The sequence below is a fragment of the Danio rerio genome, chromosome 14 (genome assembly GCF_049306965.1).
Source record: "Danio rerio strain Tuebingen ecotype United States chromosome 14, GRCz12tu, whole genome shotgun sequence".
Classification (NCBI taxonomy): Eukaryota; Metazoa; Chordata; class Actinopteri; order Cypriniformes; family Danionidae; genus Danio; species Danio rerio.
In genome coordinates this window covers 1601502-1622477 of record NC_133189.1, presented here as the reverse complement: position 1 = coordinate 1622477, position 20976 = coordinate 1601502, and the positions used below count along the sequence as shown (strand labels likewise).

Sequence of the window (20976 nt, the reverse complement as noted above, 5' to 3'; positions counted from 1 at the left end):
CCCCGCCTACTGTTTTCTTTTTTCAGTTCAACGTGTGTGTGTGTGTGTGTATGCGTGAGTACGAGTGTGTGTGAGATCACCTGAGAACAGTAGCCACAGTTCTCCTCTGAGACTCTCTGGAATGCCGTTGAGCACCAGTTCTCTGGTTTTAGACGTGCGGTACATACACACTCCACGGCCAAACTCAAAGAAATGGATCTTCCACGATTCCTCCTTCATCCTCTCTCTCGTCTGAGCAGTGGAAAGAGCAAGATCAACACAAAACCAAAAGAAACACCAACAAAACATAACACTACAAACATACACACACACACACACACACACACACACTTGTGTACATGTGAAAATATACAAAACAATAGTATTTACATATAGTGGAAGGCACAATTATTATCCTGTAAAATCTTTATTATTTTTCATATCTATAGCAAGTGATGCTTAGGTCAATATTATAACACCCCTTTTTTTCGATTGTCTACAGAACAAACCACTGTTGACCAATGATTTGCATAATTACCCTAACTTGCCTAATTAACCTAGTTAAGTCTTGATATGTCCCTTTAAGCTGATATAATAGTGTCTTATGCAGGCGTATGAGGTGTGCGTCTCACCACTTTGGGCCCGAGCTCCTCTGGGACGTCCTGCTGGTAGATCTGCAGGAGCCCCTTCCTGGCGGTGGGCAGGCTGGGGCTGTAGTGCTGCATCTGGGCTGATTCTGAGAGGCTGAGCACTGGAGGAGACGGAGGCGTGCTGGGACTGGGGTTCTCCTGCAGAGAGAGAACCAGGAGAAAAGCAGGTTATATGCATTACCATGTGCTGATATCAAGGCAATGTACATATATTAAAGTGAAGGCAGACTCACGGACTGAAGGACTCCACAGGGCCCGTCCGGCGTGCGCTGCAGGAAGTCAGAAATTCGCTGAACCAGGAAGTCTCGGTCTTTGAGGTTTGCAAACAGGAAGGTCATCTTGTTTTTAGTGCTGATGGACAGTGGACTGGGCAGAACGCTGCTGCTGTCCGCTTTCTCCACGATCGTCACCTGAACAGAGTTGGTTTGGGGTAGGCTTTGTTTTTTCTTGTTCAGATCTTTTTATGGACATTTTACTTAATAAAACAACAATTTCTAAGAGATTTGAGAATAGAGACACATTAGCCGCATTTCCACAGTCGGGCCAGTGCGAGCCAGGGCTTTTTTTTGGGCCGGGTTAGTCGCCAGGGAGTAGCAGAGGTGGCATTAGACTTTCTCATTGTCCGTCATTTTGACGGAGAGGGTTGTAAAATTTCCGTCATAACTTATTATTGATTGTAATTTAATTTGCAGACTTTCTGATCACTTTTTTCATTCATATTTCAACCACTTAAACTCCGGGTCCGTGACGTCATCGACTTTCGCTTTCAGATTTAAAGGGCTGGCATTGCACCAGACCCCCGTAAGTGTTGTCATTTGAAAGTGTAGAATCTATATTTTATGCACACATGCATCACTTTGGTTTTTATTCTACTGTATAAAAGTTATTTACACTTAAATACACAGTGTTTTGGATACCCGAGCTGGGTATTGAACATTGGTTCATTTTAATATTTTTTTATAGGACACATGTACAAGTTATAGCTCAAATGAAAGCTCTTGCTGGTGCTCATACGGTTTTAGCATTATTTTTACTGACTTATATTCACATATCAAACAGTTGCCAGATGAATCTCTGTGTTTCCATGGCGCTGAAGTGAAAACAATACATTCATGATCAGTAAGCAGCCCCAGATAGCACAGACAGCTCATCTCTTACCTTATGCTGTGCGCTTCAGGGTCATTCTCCTCTGTTTTTGAGGTGATGTGCATAAGTAATCCTTTTATATGTCTGACGAGCTCCAAACACAGTGAATTATGATTGATCAAACAAAAGAATCGTGAAATATGAAAACAATGATCGCTCCCTGTGGCTTGTACAGCACCTCTCATCAGTTGGAATGCAATAACTTTTGCATAGATTATGGTGGAGACATGTTTCTTTTTTCCTATGATTACAGACATGTGCAGGAACCACCAAAATTATTTACAGCACGCTAGACCACAGGTGTTTATTATAACACAGATAGCATATACAGATAATTTAAACACTTTCAATAGTGTTTTATTAAAATTCAAAGGGTTTTATTTAAAATGATGCCAAATGTTTGCATTTACACCTCTGCATGTGGATTTGGGAAGCATTTAAATTTGGGTAGGCAAAATCCAGGCGGAAATCCCAAAATAGCAGCAGAGTTAAAGTGGTTAATAATGAAATTGCACAACGAGCATATAGGCTAAATTATTTATTTATTTATTTGACAAATGAACAAAAACTCCTATCTGCCCTAACTCATATCTTCCTCCTGCGTCAATCCGAACTGGGTGCTTGCCTGTGCGTAATCAAACGCATCAAGGGAGACTGTCTTTGCCTCGGAAAATCGACTTCTTGTGACCAAAGACCGGATTTACTAGCGCCACTTCAGCCAGCGTTTTGTAGTTAGGAAATATTTCTCATAAGGCCATGATCAGAAAGTTTGCTGGATTCTCTGAATGTGGGATTTCCTGATCTTGCAAGCACTCGTTTCACCGGGAAAAAATACTGCAGCACGCGCAGCTATTATCTTAGTGCCCCACTGCATCATTTATATTTATATATATATACATATATATATATATATATATATATATATATATATATATATATATATATATATATATATATATATATATATACATATATATATATATATATATATACATATATATATATATATATATATATATATATATATATATATTACGCACATTCCTAATCTGTTTTACATCATATCATCATGTACACATACATAAGCAAATAAAAGTAGATACAAGCTCCCTTATATGTTCATTCATCTATTGTACATAGATGTAAAACTGATCACAACAGGCTTTAAAAATATAAAATAAAGTAGTAAAATTAAATAGATAAACATTTAAAGGGCACCTATGGTGAAAAATCTACTTTTCAAGCTATTTGGACAAACATATGTGTATATATAGTGTATAGACCATCATATTGAGCTGATACAAACACACCCAGTCCTTTTTTTTCAATTTAACAACATAAAAACGGTGGACTAATTAGTGCGGTTTTTAGACCGACCGCAACTTTAAGTAGGTGTGCGATCCCCCCGCCTACGAATTGATTGACAGCTGCGCACATTAACATGTTCCGGTAGTCACGTGTATATCTCCACAAGACCAGGCAGACATACGCAAAGCAAACGGGAATAAAAGCTCTGTTCTGTTCGCTAGGATCAGCAATCATCATCAAATGTGATTAAGAGTAAGTTTCACAAGTTTAAAGTGTTTTAAAACAGTGCACGTGTGTAATTAATTACAGCGTTTTACTTCAGCTTTACTTCATCAGCACAGCCTATGTCAGAACAATTATAAAAGAAGACGCTTCAATCCCGGCTTGTGGAAGTTAAATCAGGTTTATTGTGTACATTAGCATAACAGATATCCACACAGCAGTGGAGGTTAGCCTGTATCCTGTCACATGTGCGTGCAAAAACAGTGCTAAGCTAAGCGCACTCTGTCTGTCTGCCTGCCTGCCTGCCTGTCTATGTGTGTGTGTGTGTGCGTGAACTTTGTAACGATGTTGCATGTGACTCATCAATGCAACTTCACAATACTGATTAGTAAAGGTTAGTTCTTACTGTAGTATTTCTCACAAACGCTACGTGAGACCTTCTTCCTTAAAGTCTGTCTGTTGTCTGACGCAGCCAAGGGAGGAGATTAAAGCACGCGGGAAGGCACGTAGAAACAATGGGCGGGAAAGACTCGTCTTAAAGGCGCAGTACAACAAAACCACCCCTGCTGGAAATCAGTAACAGCATCTTGTAAAAGGTATAATGAAAAATCTGATGGGTGTTTTGAGCTGAAACTTTACATACACATTCGCAAAAGACTTGTATTAAATCTGAAAAAATGGGTAACCTAGGTGCCCTTTAAATAAAATGAATGGTAAAAAAAAAAATGTGGGAAACAAAAAATCAAAAGTCAAAATGCAAATATTAAGTTTGGATCCCTTTTTTCTGAATAAGTCAGCACTGGCTGGCAAATAAAATTACATTTTTGACTGCAATGTTTGGTGGAGTACCGAATCATCTATTTGTTTCTTTGTGTGCTCCTCTGTCTGTCTGTCTGCATACCTCTCTGAGTGGAATGATGAGCTGACACAGGTCCTCTTCTCGACTGGTGAAACAGATGTAGTTGTTGGACACAAACATCTGCCCGACGACGTGCATCTTGGCGAAGGGTGTCCAGAGTGTGCAGTCGGTGTGTCCGTCCAGACGCTCGTCCTGCGTCAGCCGGAACAGAGCCCTGTAGCGCTCATTCTTCGCTCGGGCATCCAGATCCCTGAAGAAAGAAAAAACATTTGAAAAATAAACTAGGTGGCTCAGTGGTTAGCAGAGTGGCCTCACATTAAGAAGGTTGCTGGTTCGAGTCCCAACTGGGTCAGTTGGTGTTTGCATGTTCCACCAGTGTTGTGGTGTGGGTTTCTTACAGAGTTCAAAGTCATGCAGTGTAGGTGTGGTTATAATGGAAGTCAATGGGGCAGAAACAGCCACTAGCATAACAAAAGGGTAATACATTTGCCCAGAGTGTATTGCTGAATTTTTAACAAATGAACAAGTCAAAAGAAGATGTCACCAAAAATCATTAAATTTGCTGAAACAGAGAAATTTGTGGCCAAATTAAGACTCAAAATCACCCCAGAGTATATCAAAACACAAGGGTTAAGAGTAGACTTTCTTTTTCTGTGATTTGCTGACCTTTTCAGTGCAGAGACGTTCTTGAGGGTCTTGTTAGCGGGTTTGGGCAGTGAGCGGTCTGCTGCGAAGCTCTCATTGTCCAGAAGCTGCCTCATGGCGATGTTCGCCAGCTGCTCCATCAGCTTGAAGGTCTCGTTGATGTTGAGGAACATGGAGAAGAAATGCTCAGTGTCTCGAGTGCTCACGCGGATGCTCTCCGGGAACACCAGCGTGGCGTTCTTATCAAGCTGAGTGACGTCCGTCCACTGCACCACCAGAGACACTGCAGCAGGACAGCGTTCAAACAGAGCAAACAAAACAGAAACCAATGAAAACTAATGAATTGACAACAAACCGAAGCAAAGCAAAAACACAAAACAAAATGACAACAAAGCAAAGCAAAAGACAAAACGACAACAAAACAAAAACTAAATGAAAAGAAAACAAAACAAAGAACAAAACAAAAAAACAAAACAAAAACTATATGACATGGCAACAAAACAAAGAACAAAACGAAATGACAACAAAAAAAAGCAAAGCACAAACAAAACAACAAAAAACAAAACAAAACAAAAAACAAAGCAACAGCAAAGCAAGGCAAAAAAACAAACAAAACAAAAACTAAATGAAATGACAACAAAACAAAAAACAAAACTATAAACAAAACAAAAAACGACAACAAAGCAAAACAAAAAACTAAATGACAACAAAAACTAAACAAAACAAAAAACAAAGCAACAAAGCAAAACAAAAAACTAAATGACAACAAAAACTAAACAAAACAAAAAAACTGACAACAAAGCAAAGCAAAAAACCAAACAAAAAATTAAATGACTACAAAGCAAAGAACAAAACAAAAAACAAAACAACAAAAAACAAAGCGACAACAAAGCAAAAAAACAAAACAAAGCATAGCAAAAAACAAAACAAAACAACATAAACAAAGCGACAGCAAAGCAAAATCAAAACACGTAAACAAAGCGACTACAAAGCAAAAAACAAAGCAAGCACAAAACAAAACAAAAAAACAAAACAAAACAAAAACAAAGTAACAACAAAGCAAAGCAAAAAACAAAACAAAACTAAAGTAAATAAAACAAAAGACAAAGTGACAAAAAAGCAAAAAACAAAATGACAACCAAGCAAAGCAAAAAAACAAATCAAAAACTAAATGAAATGACAACAAAAGAAAGCACAAAACAAAACCAAACAAAACCCAGAACTAAATGATAAAAAGCAAAGAACAAAAAGCAAAACAAAGCAAAACAAAAGCAAAATAAAACAAAACACAACACAACACAACACAACACAACACAAAACAAAAACTAAACACAAAACAACAAAACAAAAAACAACAAAAGCAAAACAAAACAAAAAGCAAAACAAAGCAAAAACAAAGCACAAAACAAAGCAAAACAAAAGCAAAGCCAAACAAAAAAGCAAAACAAAACAAAAAGCAAAACAAAGGAAAGCACAAAACAAAGCGAAAAACAAAGCAAAACAAAACAAAAGCAAAGCAGAGCAAAGCAAAGCAAAGCAAAGCAAAACCAAAACACAAAACAAAACAGCAACAAAAGCTAAACAAAGCAAAAAGCAAAAAAGCAAAGCACAAAACAAAGCAAAACAAAAAACAAAACAAAAAAGCAACAAAAACAAAACAAACAAACAAAAAAACAAAACATAAATGTGTGTGTTCCTCACCCTCTTTGCCCAGCAGGAATGAGTAGAAACACAGGTGGTTTACGGACAGGTAAATCCAGCCCTGCCGTGGGACCCGGCCTTTCCAGTAGCTGCAAGGGTAATAGTTGACCAGCTTCTCCTCCTCTGGCATCCCGAACAGCTTCCGCATCTTCAGCTCCGCCTCACGAAACTTCCCAGGATCCTCGTCCTCCTGGGGTTTCCCGCCTTTATTCTCCTCAGCGATGATGCCCTGTGGAGAAGAAGAGCAGATGAACGAATAAAATAATGAGCGAGAAATTCACTGGCATATGACAACAGCCAATCAGAATGAAGCATTCAACAGACCTGCGGTATAACAGATAATAAAAATGTGTGACCTGTATTTTGCCCTTAACAAAGGTAGTGATGTCATCATCGTTGTCAAAGATGGACAGAGTCTGCAAAAGATTCGCCTCAAGCCACTCCCAGTGTTCAGTGATCTCCTTACGGGATGAGCCTGTGAAACACACACACAAATACTCACCCAATTAGACACACAAACACACACACACACACACACACACACACACACACACACATAGACAGAAGCACACACATACACAGATACAGACAGAAACACACACACAGATGTGCACAAAGAGATACAAATACACACATAGATACCACAGACAGAGATAGACTCACACAGACATGCAACCATAGACACCCACATATAGAAACAGAGACATATACATACATATACACAGACAGACACACACACAGACAGACACACATTCACAAACACACATCAGAGCAGTGCTGATAACGGTGTCAGTCAAACTCAGGACGGCTGGTTAAAGGTCAGCTGATGTTTATTCATGAGATATGCAGAATGCTAATGTGGGCCAAGTGACTCCTCTCAGCCAATCACATTACAGATGTTCATCTCAGAAACAGATGCAGGTCAAGCCAAAACATCAAGAGAGGCTCTGTGTATGTGTGTATGTGTGTGTGTGCGTGTGTCCTCTGTCACATGACTAAACAAACCCAGACAAATCAATTTGTCTGGAGAAAAACAATTCCTCTGTTATTTAGACGAAGCACTCTAGCTGATCTAAAATGCACAGTGTGCAGAGCGGAAAACGCAAAATAAAGAAAGAAAGAAGTGATTTTCATATTTACTTTGACTTTTTTTATTGCAGACGAAAGATCAAACATTATTTCATGTGTTCTTCATTAATTTTATTGTTTGTTTGTTTTATATATATACATATCTATATATCTATATATATATATATATATATATATATATATATATATATATATATATATATATATATATATATATATACAAGCACTAATAAAATCTGTGTATGATTGATATTGTTACTGAACACAAACCACAGGCGATGTTCCAGAATATCTGAGACTCTCCCGTCTGATGCAGAATCCTGTATGGAGCCACACGAGCACTGGAGTCCAGAACCACATCCAGAGTCCCAACCAGCAGCCCTGTGGAGGCAAATACACCACAGTCAATAACAGAGTCCCAACCACTAGACCAGGGGTCCGTTCTCGACATATGAAAGTGTAAAGCCTGCAGCCCACAACAAATGTGGAAAGCTATTCATTCATTCATTCATTCATTCATTCATTTTCTTTTCGGCTTAGTCCCTTTATTATTTCGGGATCGCCACAGCGGAATGAACCGCCAACTTATCCAGCAAGTTTTTAAGCAACGAATGCACTTCCAGCCGCAACCCATCTCTGGGAAACATCCACACACACACTCATACACTTCGGACAATTTAGCCTACCCAATTCACCTGTACCGCATGTGTTTGGACTGTGGGGGAAACCGGAGCACCCGGAGGAAACCCACGCGAACGCAGTGAGAACATGCAAACTCCACACAGAAACGCCAACTGAGGTGGAAAGTTATTGCGTGTCATATTTAACAAACTGTTTACTACCAATTTCACGTAATTTTGCTCACATGGAGAATTGAATATTAATCAGATGATGTCATCACGCTGCTGTGCCGTCAGCCAATCACTGCATTGCTGATCATGATTTCGAGGATCATGATAGATCTGTCCTTCACAACACAGCCAGTGATCTCAGATCAGCTCATCCAGACATTTAAATCTAATTCGCTAACTTGTTTGAAGAACCAAATTAGCCAGAGATCAGTTATCAAGATCAACAGATCCAGGATCTGCCAAATCATCTTAGATTATTTAAGCGAGGTACAAAGAACGAACCCCTAGAGAGGAAAACACACAACACAGTCAACACACACTCACAGTGAGGAAAACAGCACAGTCAATAATACACACACACACACACACACACACACACACACATCTAGAATCCCAACCAGCAGACCTAAAGTGAAAAGTAAGTGGAAAACACTGCACAGCAACAACACACACACACACACACACACACACACACACACACACACACACACAACTGGAGAGGAATTCGAGACATGTCATGCTGTTTGTCACACACGTCTTGACTTCCTCCTCCTGTGTGTGTGTGTGTGTGTCACATGATCAGTTAATGTGTGATTCTGACAGCGACACACACATTAACCAGCAGATTCTTCCAAAATAAGAAACCCTGCCATTATCAAAAGGAATAATTATTATCATTATTATTACACGCCCATGACATCATCCCCATGATGACTCTCACACAGCAGAACAAGTGTATGACGACACTTCTAATGCAATAGAGTTAATATTTGGGTTCAGAGGTGAATGCAGTCATTCTGCTGTCATGTGAGACACACGTACTAAATAAAAAAGCCTGTTTCTGCCAGTCTGTTTGTGTCCGAGTGTCAGAGACACAGCTATTTCTCTGGAGGAAACACACGCTTGTTTATTCCCATGATGCATCTGGGACAGGCTGTTTATGCGTTTAATTATTGAAGTGAGCACCCGGAGGAAACCCACGCCAACACAGGGAGAACATGCAAACTCCACACAGAAATGCCAACTGACCCAGCCTGGACTCAAACCAGTGACCTCACTACTAACCACTGAGCTGCCCCAGTTATTTATTTAGACTTAGTTTAAAATAATTAATTATTTTATTTACTTATTACATTTATTTGTTTATTTTTTTATATAATTTATGAAAAATGTAATTAATTAATATATTATAATTAATTTTAAAATGTTAAATGTGTTAACATTTTTTAATAAATGTAAATTAATTAATTAATTAATGTTAATACATTTAATATTTTAAAATCAATTAAAATATATTAATTAATTAATGGTAATGCGTTTAATATTTTAAAATAAATTAGAATAAATTAATTAATTATTGTTAATTAATGTTAATACATTTAATATTTTAAAATACATTAGAATTAATTAATTAACTAATTAATTAAGAATAAATTAGTTAATTTATTCATTCATTGATTAATCACAGCACTTCTGAAGGATAAAAGCAGCAAATTAATTCACCATGTAGGAGAAAATCTGAAAAACAATGAGTGTGGCAGTCTTAAATCTTTGCTCTTTTTATAAATAAATAAATTAGTAAATAAGTTAAAGAGTATGCAATTAAATAAGTAAATAAATAAATAAATAAAGTGCATAGCATTAATTGAAAATATGTTTTATCCATTTCTCAGTAAGTAAAGAAAATAACATGACAGTTGTCCCTCATTCATCAGGGGTCGCCACAGCAGAATGAACCGCCAACTATTCCAGCATGTTTTACACAATGGATGCCTTCCAGCAGCAACCCAGTACTGGGTAACACCCAAACACACTCATTAACACACACTCGTACACTAAGGACAATTTAGTCGAGCAATTCTCCTATAGCGCATGTGTTTGGAGAACATGCAAACTCCACACAGAAAAGTCAAATGACCCAGCTGGGACTTGAACCTGCGACCTTCTCGCTGTGAGGCCACTGTGTTGCCCCTTATTTTCTGCTATGATTTTTCTTTATTTATTTTACATCAAAATGGCACTGTTGTTATTATAGTTATTTAGATTATAGTTATATATTTATTTTATTATATTATATTATAGAGCAAGTGTTATAGCAGATTTGCTGATTTTCAACACCTCTCCAAAGGGAGGCTTGATTTTGAATTATTTGAATTTTTACAAATACAATATTTAAAATTAAAATACAAAAAAGTAACAAGAATAATACATTTTAAAAATACATATACACAGCATTATAATTCTTGACTACTGCTAATCGCATCCTAACAAAATAAAAGTTTGTTTTGACATAATAGATGTTTGTGTACTGTTTATAAAATATTAAGCGTGCTAAACAATATAGGTACATGAAAAAAATACAAGTTGTGCCTGAACAAATGTGAGAATAACACCGTCAGCATCAATGAATGAAGAGATGCAAGCTAAACAAAACGGGTAATGAACCAGTAGCAAAATAAACACCACTTCACCGTATTGGGATGAATTTGGTTTTTAACACATACGGATTTTTTTCCTTAATAATATAATCTCAGAAATGTGTTCTTGCTAATGCCAAACAGTGAAATCATATGATCAGCCAGTCAAAGTACAACAGTTCACAGTCAGTTAAATAGTGCTGATGTTGTTATGAAGATATGCTCGCAGGCGATTTCAGACGGAAAATCCAAATATTATTAAGCGTGGTAAACAATATATAGGTATATAAAATATACAAGATGTTCCTGAACAAATGTGCGAACATAAAACCAACTTTTACCTCAATAACAAACGCCTACCACATAAATATGTCAGACGTAAATAAAGTCATGACGCAAACACCGTCAGCATCAATGAAGAGATGCAACCCAGTTACAATGAACCAGCAGCAAAATTAACAACAGTTGACTGTGCTCTGTTTAAGCGCCACACATATGCACGGATGGGTGGTGTTTATGTGAGGGTTATATGTTTATTATTATTATTATTATTACCCGTGATGCCTCCTCCGCGCCCGTGTCCCTTCCTCCTCTGCAGGATGAAGTATGGATTCGCGCGCTCGCTCACCCACAGCGCGTTGGCTAATAACACCTCCTCTGGCGTGATCCACATGGCTGACGGACACTTTTACTCTCTTACTGCGGTAAATGTCTGCGTTTTACTCATGCCAGAACGGACAACGCTCAGCTGATGTTTGCCTGCATGAGCCGCCCAACTCACTGCGGGCGAAACCAGCCACCGTGGAGCCAAAATGGCCGGAGCAGGTGAAACGTCAAAATAAAAGTCGCTACTAACACTAATAATAACGGTTATTATGATTATTATTTGCTTATGATGATCCTTTTTTTATTAAAACACAGTGTATTTTTTACATAAACAGTTAATTCTTTTAATAGACCGTTCACCCCATAATTAAATGTCATTATTTACTCACCTTTCACTTGTCACAAATTCAATTTCGGCATCTGCTCAATACAAAAGAAGATATTTTGAAGAATGTTACCATAGATTTTGTTTTTCCTACTACTGATGTCAAATGTTACCGGTGTCCAACAGAAGAAACTAAGCAGAAGAGCAAGAAATAAAGGTTTGTAACAACTTGACGCTCTGCAAGCGTTAATAAAAGGTTTACTTTTGGGTGAACTGCCCCTTTAAAATGTTAATTCAGTGGGTTTGATTAAATTAGTTTTTGCGTGTGAGTTTTGTGCTTTGTTTATAGTGTGCTGGAAGTTGTATTGACATCCCTACATTTAATCAATAATAAATAAATCAATTATTGGTTGCAGGTTTTGTATTTAATTTAATACAATAACGTGTTACCTTTGTTAAACCACATTGTATATACAAAGATGGTCGCTTTTTATCATCTTATTTTGTCGTCTTTGTGAACAAGACTTTTAAAAACAGGTTATTTTGTCTACTAAAAGTGTTGAATTTGATGTTGTGTTGAGTATTTATCGGTAATACTCTTATAATGCCCACTTTGTGGCAGTATTACTCAATTAAATAAAAAAGCAATACGTTTTTATCTGCTTAAACAAATTTAGTTTGACTATATATTCGTTTATGTAAGTATTTTAATAACTACAGGTCAGAATAATTATTTAGTTTTTACATGTAAATCTTTGACACTTCATTTGCTTTGCTAAAAAAATTAAGTTTTGATTAACATGTATTATTATATAGAAACAAACCCCTAAACAAATAATTATATCCGCAAATACTTTTGTATTAAATTATTATAATTTTTTTATGTAATCATTTATTTACATATATCAGCAAGGAAAACATTTTTTAACAGCACAAAATTATTGAAGCACATTTTTTATACAGCATATTGTATTACATTTACAGTTCCTGCATCTTACTAGTACAAATGAAAGGTTTGGTTTCAATAACATTTTAAACAAAAGGTCTGCCTGAAATCAATATTCACAATCTTTATTTGGCTACCGCATATCGTTAATCCTAATTAATTTATGCAAGTTAATCCAGTAAAATAAAAACAGTTTGTAAAATCTGGCCATCTGCTTCTGCTCCAGAACGGCTGTCCTTCTGATTGGCTGAAATGTGCTTAGCCACGCCCCTTCAACCGTTAGTTTGCTGTGAGTGAAAGATCAGAAGAGGGGCTCAATAATAAAACCCCGCCCCTTCTCAATATTCCATTTCAGTTAGAAATGCATCATTATCAGTGTGCAAATTACGCTGATGAGCAACTTTATGTTAATGTTAGTTCGTGTGATACATTCTTCACTGAATTTAATTTATGTATTTATTTAAATTATATCTACATTTATTATTAAAACCTATTAAGGTTTATTTAGTGTTAAATAAGTTTATTTAGGGATATTTAGTGACGTAAGTAACCTCTGAATGACATTTCACATGTTACTGTAGGTCAAACTATACATCTAATTTGTCTGCTTTTAGGCTACATGTAAAAACAAACATTTATTTTATGAGAAAACAGTCTTGTGAACACTTACAATGTCTATCGGTGCTGTAAATCTGCAGTTTCAGACTGTTGAATGATTTCTTGCATAGACTGATTGGTGCAATTGTGCATTCACAATGGTATGATCCATTATAGGGGTAGTCAAATGTATATTTATATGATCTATGATTTTAATTATTAACATTTATTATTTAAAACACAGATCTAAGCTAACTATTTCTCACTATTAAAGCACTGACCCACCATACATCTAATTTTGACGTCCATCACAGGGGATCAAGCATTAATTAATGTAGTCAATCCCTCCCAACCCCCCCTGTATTTCATCATCATACTGAAATAAAAGTCTGCAGCAATTTCCAATGCAGCCAAGCTTTAATAATACCACAGACGTCAAAGAAACATCAGCTGATTATACGTGTTTTCTCCCTGACTGACCCCAGTAATGATCTCAGTGTCCGACTGAAGCACCAGAAACACCAGATCCAGAGCTCTTCTCCAGGCTTCACACTTCACCGTCACGTTATCATACACACCGAGTCCATCTGTGACTCCTATATCTGTGTGTCGTCTCATCTGATGTGTGATAGACGTCCAGGCCTCTGTTCTATTCGCCACCGAGCCGCTGTTCAGCATTACAGTAGAGATGAAGTCCATCCAGGCTTCAGACATCAGCTCCAGGACCGCACTGTCATGAGGGCTTCTGAAACAAGCAGTGTGGTTTTAAAGTGCCATATTTATGTGCACTTATGCAAAGAGTGAAATAGGTGTCTTGCTTACAGGGTGTCAAATTTTTCAAGTCCAAATACTAAAAAATTCTTAAATATTTTATAAACAAGCAAAAAATGGCTTGTTTTCAGAAATTATGGGTCAAAATTAAGTGAGTTTTTCCGTAAAACAAGCTAAATAATCTGCCAATGAGATAAACAAATTAGTCAGAGACGTAATATCACTTTGCTGACCCCATTGGTAGATTATTTCGCTTGTTTTAAAAGAAAAACTCACTTAATTTTGACTCAATATGTCTGAAATCAATTAGGGAGCTTTCACACTAGCACTTTAGGTCCGCACCCGGGTTCGTTTAACGTCATAGTACGGTACGTTTAGCTAGTGTGAACGTGTCTTCTGAACTCGGGTGCACACCCGTGAACCGTACCCGAGTCCGCCTTATGTTGTGTTCACACCAGACGCGGAACGCGCGGATAAATCTAGCTATTCGCGCGTAAATAGCCACGTGAACATTTTACTCGCTTCATTCGCTTCAAATCCGCTTCATTTGTGCGTCAATTTCACGTCAGAACAGACGCGGATTCGCGTGATGGGCAGGGCTTCAGTCTGCCTGGTGACACTAGCTTCATTGCTAAATGGCTAACATGGACTTTATGAAGAAAATAACAGTGTTTATGTGCTTAATGAAGACTGAAAAACAGCGTCGATATGTTTAGGACCGTCTCTGAGTCCACTAGATCCTTTCAGAGATGCATCCAGCTTTATGAGCTCATAAACTCCACCAGAAACTTTACCTGGCTGACGGAGGCTTTCAGCGGTGCTTCTGACTGAGCCAAGCCCAGTTTGATGAACTTTTTGCCGATGTCGGCTGGAGGATTTCCCCCAGGACACCAACAACAGGCGATGCGTCACAATCACGGCCCCACAAGAGCAAGCTCCTGATTGGTTAATGCGGCGTGAATGTCCGCTGAAGTTCAGATTTTTGAACTCGGGCGATTCGCGCGTCAAAGGCGCAAAACGCTCAATTCGCACCATGCTATTTGCACGTATCGTGGCATTCGCACCGCGCCATTCACGCAATTCGCATCATTATCGCTGCGCCGGATGTTTATTCGCGCGTTTACATTGACTTAACATGAAAATCACTCGCGTTTGACGTGCGTTCCGAGTCTGGTGTGAACGCAGCATAAGGGTGCTTTCGCACTTGGTTCAATTGCCTGGACCGTATCAAAGTTTGATTGTCCCCCCTTGTCACACACACACACATACGAATGAGCGTTATGAAAACGATAGTTTGTTGTACAGTTGGCGGTTCACTTCCATTATTTGGCAGTTGGTGACGGTCACAAAAGCAAAGCGTCAAAAGACTTCCGCACATCCCGGTCAATTTGCTTTTACTGAATCTTTTAGTTTTGGACATACAGAAAGCGACTCACGTCTATCTGCCGCAACCATATTATAAACATTCAGAACATCACACAGTAGCCCCTTTCACACATACAGACCTTTCCGGAAAATTGCCGGCAATTTTCCGGAAAGGTTGTATGTGTGAACAGGTCCTTTTTGAAAATACCGGTAAATTCGCTCTGGCTATTTTCCGGAAAGAGAAGTTGTAACATTACCGGCAATTTGCCGGAATGCTGCGCTGTGTGAATGCAGAAGGAAGATTGCCGTAATAATCGCGTGCACGTCTAGAACATGCTGACGTGAGACGTCTGCTTTAGCCAATCACAACAGTCAGACGCATTTACGTCCGCGCGGTTTATGAGAATAAAAGCCTTTGAATATTTTTCCAGACACATTTATCTGCTAGAAGTTAGTCAGATCACGTTTCTATGTTCTTCTTAGTGCCAACTGTGTAAATAACCATCGATGAGATGCTTATGATAAGCCGTTGTTTGTTTACCTTCAAGCTTTGCGTGTGCCTGTGAAACAGCCTGTGAGCGCCTGCACACGCTCATATTATGAACATCTCGACATGCGAAAGTGATCCTGCAAAAGTTGTTCACAATATTGATCATCCACAGAGTTTGTAATTTAGTCAAAGGTTTACAAACACAAGCGCAGCCGTTTAAAGCTCATTTGTGGTGAATGATGTCAGAATTTACCGGTATTTTGGAATGGATGTGTGAATGCTCTTTTCCGGCAAATTTCCGTAACGTCCTCGCCTGTGTGAACAGCGCTTTTTTGAATATACCGGTAAAGTCGTTCTGGAAATTTTCCGGATATTTACCGGTATCACTGTGTGAAAGGGGCTAGTGTCTGCAGAAGCTGATTTTAGAAGAGACAAGAAGAAATTATCACTGTGTTTGCCCTGGCTCAGTCCCGCTTGTCACCAAGGTACGATACGTCACACACACACACACACACACACACACACGCGCACGCAAACGAACGTTATGAAAACGATAGTTTGTTGTACAGTTGGCGGTTCACTTCCGTTATTTGGTATGATTGCATTCATACCAGAAGTGAACCGTACCAGAGTTCGCATGAACCGTACCCCAGACCACCTCTTTCAGGCAGACTCGGGTACGGTTCACAGGTGCGCACCTGAGTTCAGAAGACACGTTCACACTAGCTAAATGTACCATACTATGACGTCAAACGACCCCAGGTGCGGACCAAAAGTCTTCGGGTGCTTTCACACCTACACTTTTGTTTCGGAACGTGTCTCGTTTGCCCAGTTAGCGCGGTTCGTTTGGCATATGTGAACAGGGCAATCGCGCTCTGTTCCATGCCAAAGTAATCGCTCCGAGATCGCTTGAATGAGGTGGTCTCGGCTCGATTGAAACGAACCCTGGAGCAGATCGATTGCATTGAGAAAGCGATCCGATCCGAGCGCGGTTATATCACAGTGTTTTATGGATATGTAATAGGCATACGGCTATAAGAAGAGAGAATTATGAGTAGGGCGGGAAGTTTCGCGAGTCTCCGGATGCCCGCAAACGAGTGATGATCTCCCGGTAATCTCGCGTCTCCCTCCCGGTCCTCAAATAGGCTATGTCGCGCACCCTTCCCCACCGCATCTCTCCGCAGACACATCGCGCGCGCACCCTGTCAATCACCACCAAACCACCACCTCTCCTGACAGCTGAGCGGGACGCTGCAAAATAAACCCTGACACCCTGACTAATGTGAGGAGAGTTTACTCGCACGTGACTTGTTTTTAGCTCTTTTGGTCCGATTAGAAACTTTGCAGTGTGAAAGCGAACCGCTCCAAGAGCAAAGAGCAACAATGTAACAATTGTAATCTCTGTTTCGGAACAACTGAATCGATTCACTGGTGTGAAAGCACCCTTCGTGTGAAAGCTCCCTGAAAGAGGTGGTCTGGGGTACGGTTCATGCGAACTCTGGTTCGGTTCACTTCTGGTATGAATGCAATCGTACCAAATAACGGAAGTGAACCGCCAACTGTACAACAAACTATCGTTTTCATAACGTTTATTCGTTAACGTTTCATAACGTTCATACCCTTGGCAAAGGATACCAAAAAAGTGGTACGGTACGATTCAATTTTAGGTACCTTTTGACTGTAGAAACGGCCATAAAAGTGTACCCAACCAAACCGTACCACTCAGTGGAACCGGGCCATTAGACTTTGATCCTAATTGTGGCGTTTTGGTGACTGTTGCTTTAAATTCAAATGAGATTTCAGAAGAGGGCGGAGCTACAAATGCCTGTGTCAGCATAGTGGCAGATTCAAAAATAAGACTAACGTCCTATGCTAATGAGGGAGAGATGGTCACTTGTGGGCGGGGCTTCCCCCTCTGATGACACGTACAAGGGGAGAATGTCAATCAAAGTGTTTCTGCAGACTGTTCTTATCAAGTCTGATTATAACGAATAAAATTAGTTCATGTTTACCATTATGAGCTGGATATATTCACACACTGCTGACACACAACTGTGTTTAACCCCCTTATAAAAGTGATTTCTGCATAATAGCTCCCCTTTAAATAAACATAACAAATTACCTGTCAGGGTGCAGCTGTGTGTACTGTCGAAGCCGGCGTATGCAGATGAGTTCAGTGACTCCAGCGCCATGCAGAAGTTTCCCATCTGTGAGCGCATGCTGCAGCCGGTGCGCGCAGCTCCAGAACTCATCCTCCAGCATCTGCAGTTTAGCAGACACAGAGCTGCATATAACCGCAGTGACCAGAACCGAGCAGTCAGTGGTGATGCTCACAATATCAGATCTCCCACTGATCGACTCTTTCCTGAGCCTCAGCCCTCGGCCCACGCGGCGCTCATCCAGCTGACAGATGTAGGACACCGGGACGGCTCCGGTGCATGTGCTGAAATGCTTCAAAACGCTGCTTTTAACACCTTCAAGAATCAGAACGTCTTTGCATCTCTGTTTCAGATCCACATCAACCACACCGCTCACAAACACAACATCAATACTGGAATCATGCAGGAGTTTGTATGCATTTTCAATCCAGGATTCCTCAGTGATGAACAAATCGGTGATGTGCTTGATGTTTCCAGGCCTATTAAAGCCCACATGGCGATATTTCTCAGATAAATCGCCGTTTATTAAAGCGATATTCAATGGACGTCCCTGAAGGCGCTGAACTTGGGTCGTCTGTTGGACTGAGAGCAGTGTGACATACCCACGCAACACACACGCATGATCTTCAGATACGCCTGGGATGCAGCACGTTGCCAGATTGTGTATATCCAGATGTGCGCGGTTTTGCAACTCATACGCTTTTAAAAGTAAATGCATGGAGGAGCATCCGTGGCTGACGGCTTGTGCGATGACAGTGACATCATGATGTGTGTGTTCGGTTTGTGCATTAAAGTGTCTGCTGTGTTTGAGGGTCATATGCATGCTTTGATTGTCCAATTTAATATCTGATTTCGTAAAATCTTGCATAGTAACTTCTGATTGTGTGTGTTCAGTTTGTGCATTAAAGTGTCTGCTGTGTTTGAGTGTCATATACATGCATTGATCATCAGATTTATCATCTAACTTCCTAAAATCTTGCATATTGTGTTCAGTTTGTGCATTAAAGTGTGTGCTGTGTTTCAGTGTCATATCCATGCATTGATCAATAGATTTAATATCTGATCCCTTTAAATCTTGCACATTGACATCTGATTGTGTGTTTTTAGTTCGTGCATTAAAGTGTCTGCTGTGTTTGAGTGTCATATGCTTGCATTGATCATCAGATTTATCATCTAACTTCCTAAAATCTTGCATATTGACATTTGATTGTGCGTGTTCCGTTTTTGTATTAATGTATCTGCTGTGTTTGAGTGTCATATCCATGCATTGATCATTAGATTTAATACCTGATCCCTTAAAATCTTGCACATTGTCATCTGATTGTGCGTGTTCAGTTTGTGTATTAGCATATCTGCTATGTTTATGTGTCATATCCATGCACTGATCATCTGATTTAATACTTAACTTTCTAAAATCTTGCACATTGTCATCAGATTGTGTGTTTTTAGTTCGTGCATTAATGTATCTGCTGTGTTTGACCATCATATCAATGCACTGATCATTAGATCTAACATCAGATTTCTTAAACTCCTCCACACTGACCGCTAACTGTGTGCATGCATCCAAACACTCCTGCAGTCCTCCCCTCATGGCTGATTTAATGTCCGACACACTGATTCCTCTGTTCAGACACTCCAGAGCGACTCGGCTCCAGGCTCCGGCCAGAAACATCAGCGTGTTCGTGCCCGAGTGGAAGAGCTTCTTCTGGGCCAGAACTGTCTCGTGCAGCAGCTGTCCGACAGATCCGTCCAGCTCCAGGTGTTCCAGCAGACGTGGACAGGATCCGATTAAAACTGCATCCCCGGCGTCTTCATCTTGAATGAACTTCAGCCGTTTGTTTGGACCTAGAAATGCATGAGCGGTGGATGTGATGGCCTGCAGCTGCTGGAGGCCGATGTGACGCCGCTGAGAGAAAAAAAAAAGAGGAGATAGTTTGTAAAAATATTGAATTATATAAAGAAAAGGACACACTTTGTGTTCCAGTGTAAATTATACCTTGCTACGTGGTCAGGGTTAGGATGAGGGTCAGGTTTAGGGTTAATTGCATGAAATTATGCATCATTTATAGTTATTACTACATTAAGTACATGGATCATACAATTACTGAAATGAAGTTGACAATTTAAAAAAAAATATGAAATTAATAATAAAGACAAATAATAGTGCAAACGTATTTTAATAATAATATAATATAATACTAATAAAGATGTTATATATGAAGTTAATAATGTCATTATTCAACGTTTATTAAATATTACTCATCTTTTAACTCTGCATTTAATAAGAATTACAATTAAACTAGCACTGCTTCAGTTGTGCTCTCTTCTCACATAGATTAAACCCCATTGTAACCCTTAAAGTGTGAAATAAGTTAGGAAAGACAGCAAATGCTTTCTTTGTAGCTACAATGAGAAAACTGAATGTTTCTGAATGACAACAGTCGATAACAGTGCATCCAGCATTAGCAAAGTAGCTTCTATTGTACTTCATGCAAGCAAAACAACGCACTTTCAAATGATCTGGGTATCATTTTGCTCAAAATCCGAGTCAAATCCAAGTTTGTACACGAAAGCTTTCATAAATAACGTCCTGATTGAACTGAATCGTTACAAACCTTCATCGCAAAGCTGCACTGTTTACAACTCGGGTCCATGTTCTGAAATGCGCACGCGCACTGCACTAGCACACGGCTTCTATTGAATAGTTGCTAAGAGACGGACGCCAAACGAACCAAGCTGTCCATCAAACTCAACACATCCCGCCCGCTCATGTTTGATTGGTAAAACCGTAAGCACCAAGAGTAGCTACGCCTGCTATTGGATCAATCAGCTGTCACTCACATTGGGACC

General features: G+C 39.3%; 2 protein-coding genes across 12 annotated transcripts in view; both read right to left on the bottom strand.

Annotated features, from left to right (window-relative positions):
* tbc1d9b (TBC1 domain family member 9b) overlaps positions 1-11651 on the bottom strand; it is an 89373-nt gene extending 77722 nt beyond the window's left edge. For all 5 annotated transcript variants that reach the window (XR_012390127.1, XM_073922431.1, XM_073922432.1 and 2 more), the window contains exons 1-9: positions 11423-11651; positions 7870-7980; positions 6867-6985; positions 6511-6739; positions 4831-5092; positions 4207-4414; positions 863-1039; positions 612-767; positions 81-231 (exon numbers count right to left, since the gene is read on the bottom strand). Coding sequence is in view for 4 of the 5 variants with exons in the window: in XM_073922431.1 (XP_073778532.1) it covers positions 81-231; positions 612-767; positions 863-1039; positions 4207-4414; positions 4831-5092; positions 6511-6739; positions 6867-6985; positions 7870-7980; positions 11423-11540 (1531 nt within the window). In the remaining variant the exon portion in view is untranslated. The remainder of the gene's footprint in view (positions 1-80; positions 232-611; positions 768-862; positions 1040-4206; positions 4415-4830; positions 5093-6510; positions 6740-6866; positions 6986-7869; positions 7981-11422) is intronic.
* Positions 11652-13739: 2088 nt separating this feature from the next.
* Positions 13740-20976, bottom strand: part of bbs12 (Bardet-Biedl syndrome 12) — a 98275-nt gene continuing 91038 nt past the window's right edge. For 2 of the 7 annotated variants that reach the window (XM_068213237.2, XM_068213236.2), the window contains 2 exons: positions 18090-20032; positions 13740-14086 (listed from right to left, as the gene is read on the bottom strand). In XM_068213237.2, coding sequence (XP_068069338.1) covers positions 13777-14086; positions 18090-19798 — 2019 coding nt within the window. In that variant the 5' untranslated portion in view covers positions 19799-20032 and the 3' untranslated portion in view covers positions 13740-13776. Of the gene's footprint in view, positions 14087-18089; positions 20033-20741; positions 20832-20976 lie in introns of those variants that run through there. The other 5 variants (XM_073921573.1, XM_073921571.1, XM_073921572.1 and 2 more) reach the window with 4 other exon arrangements.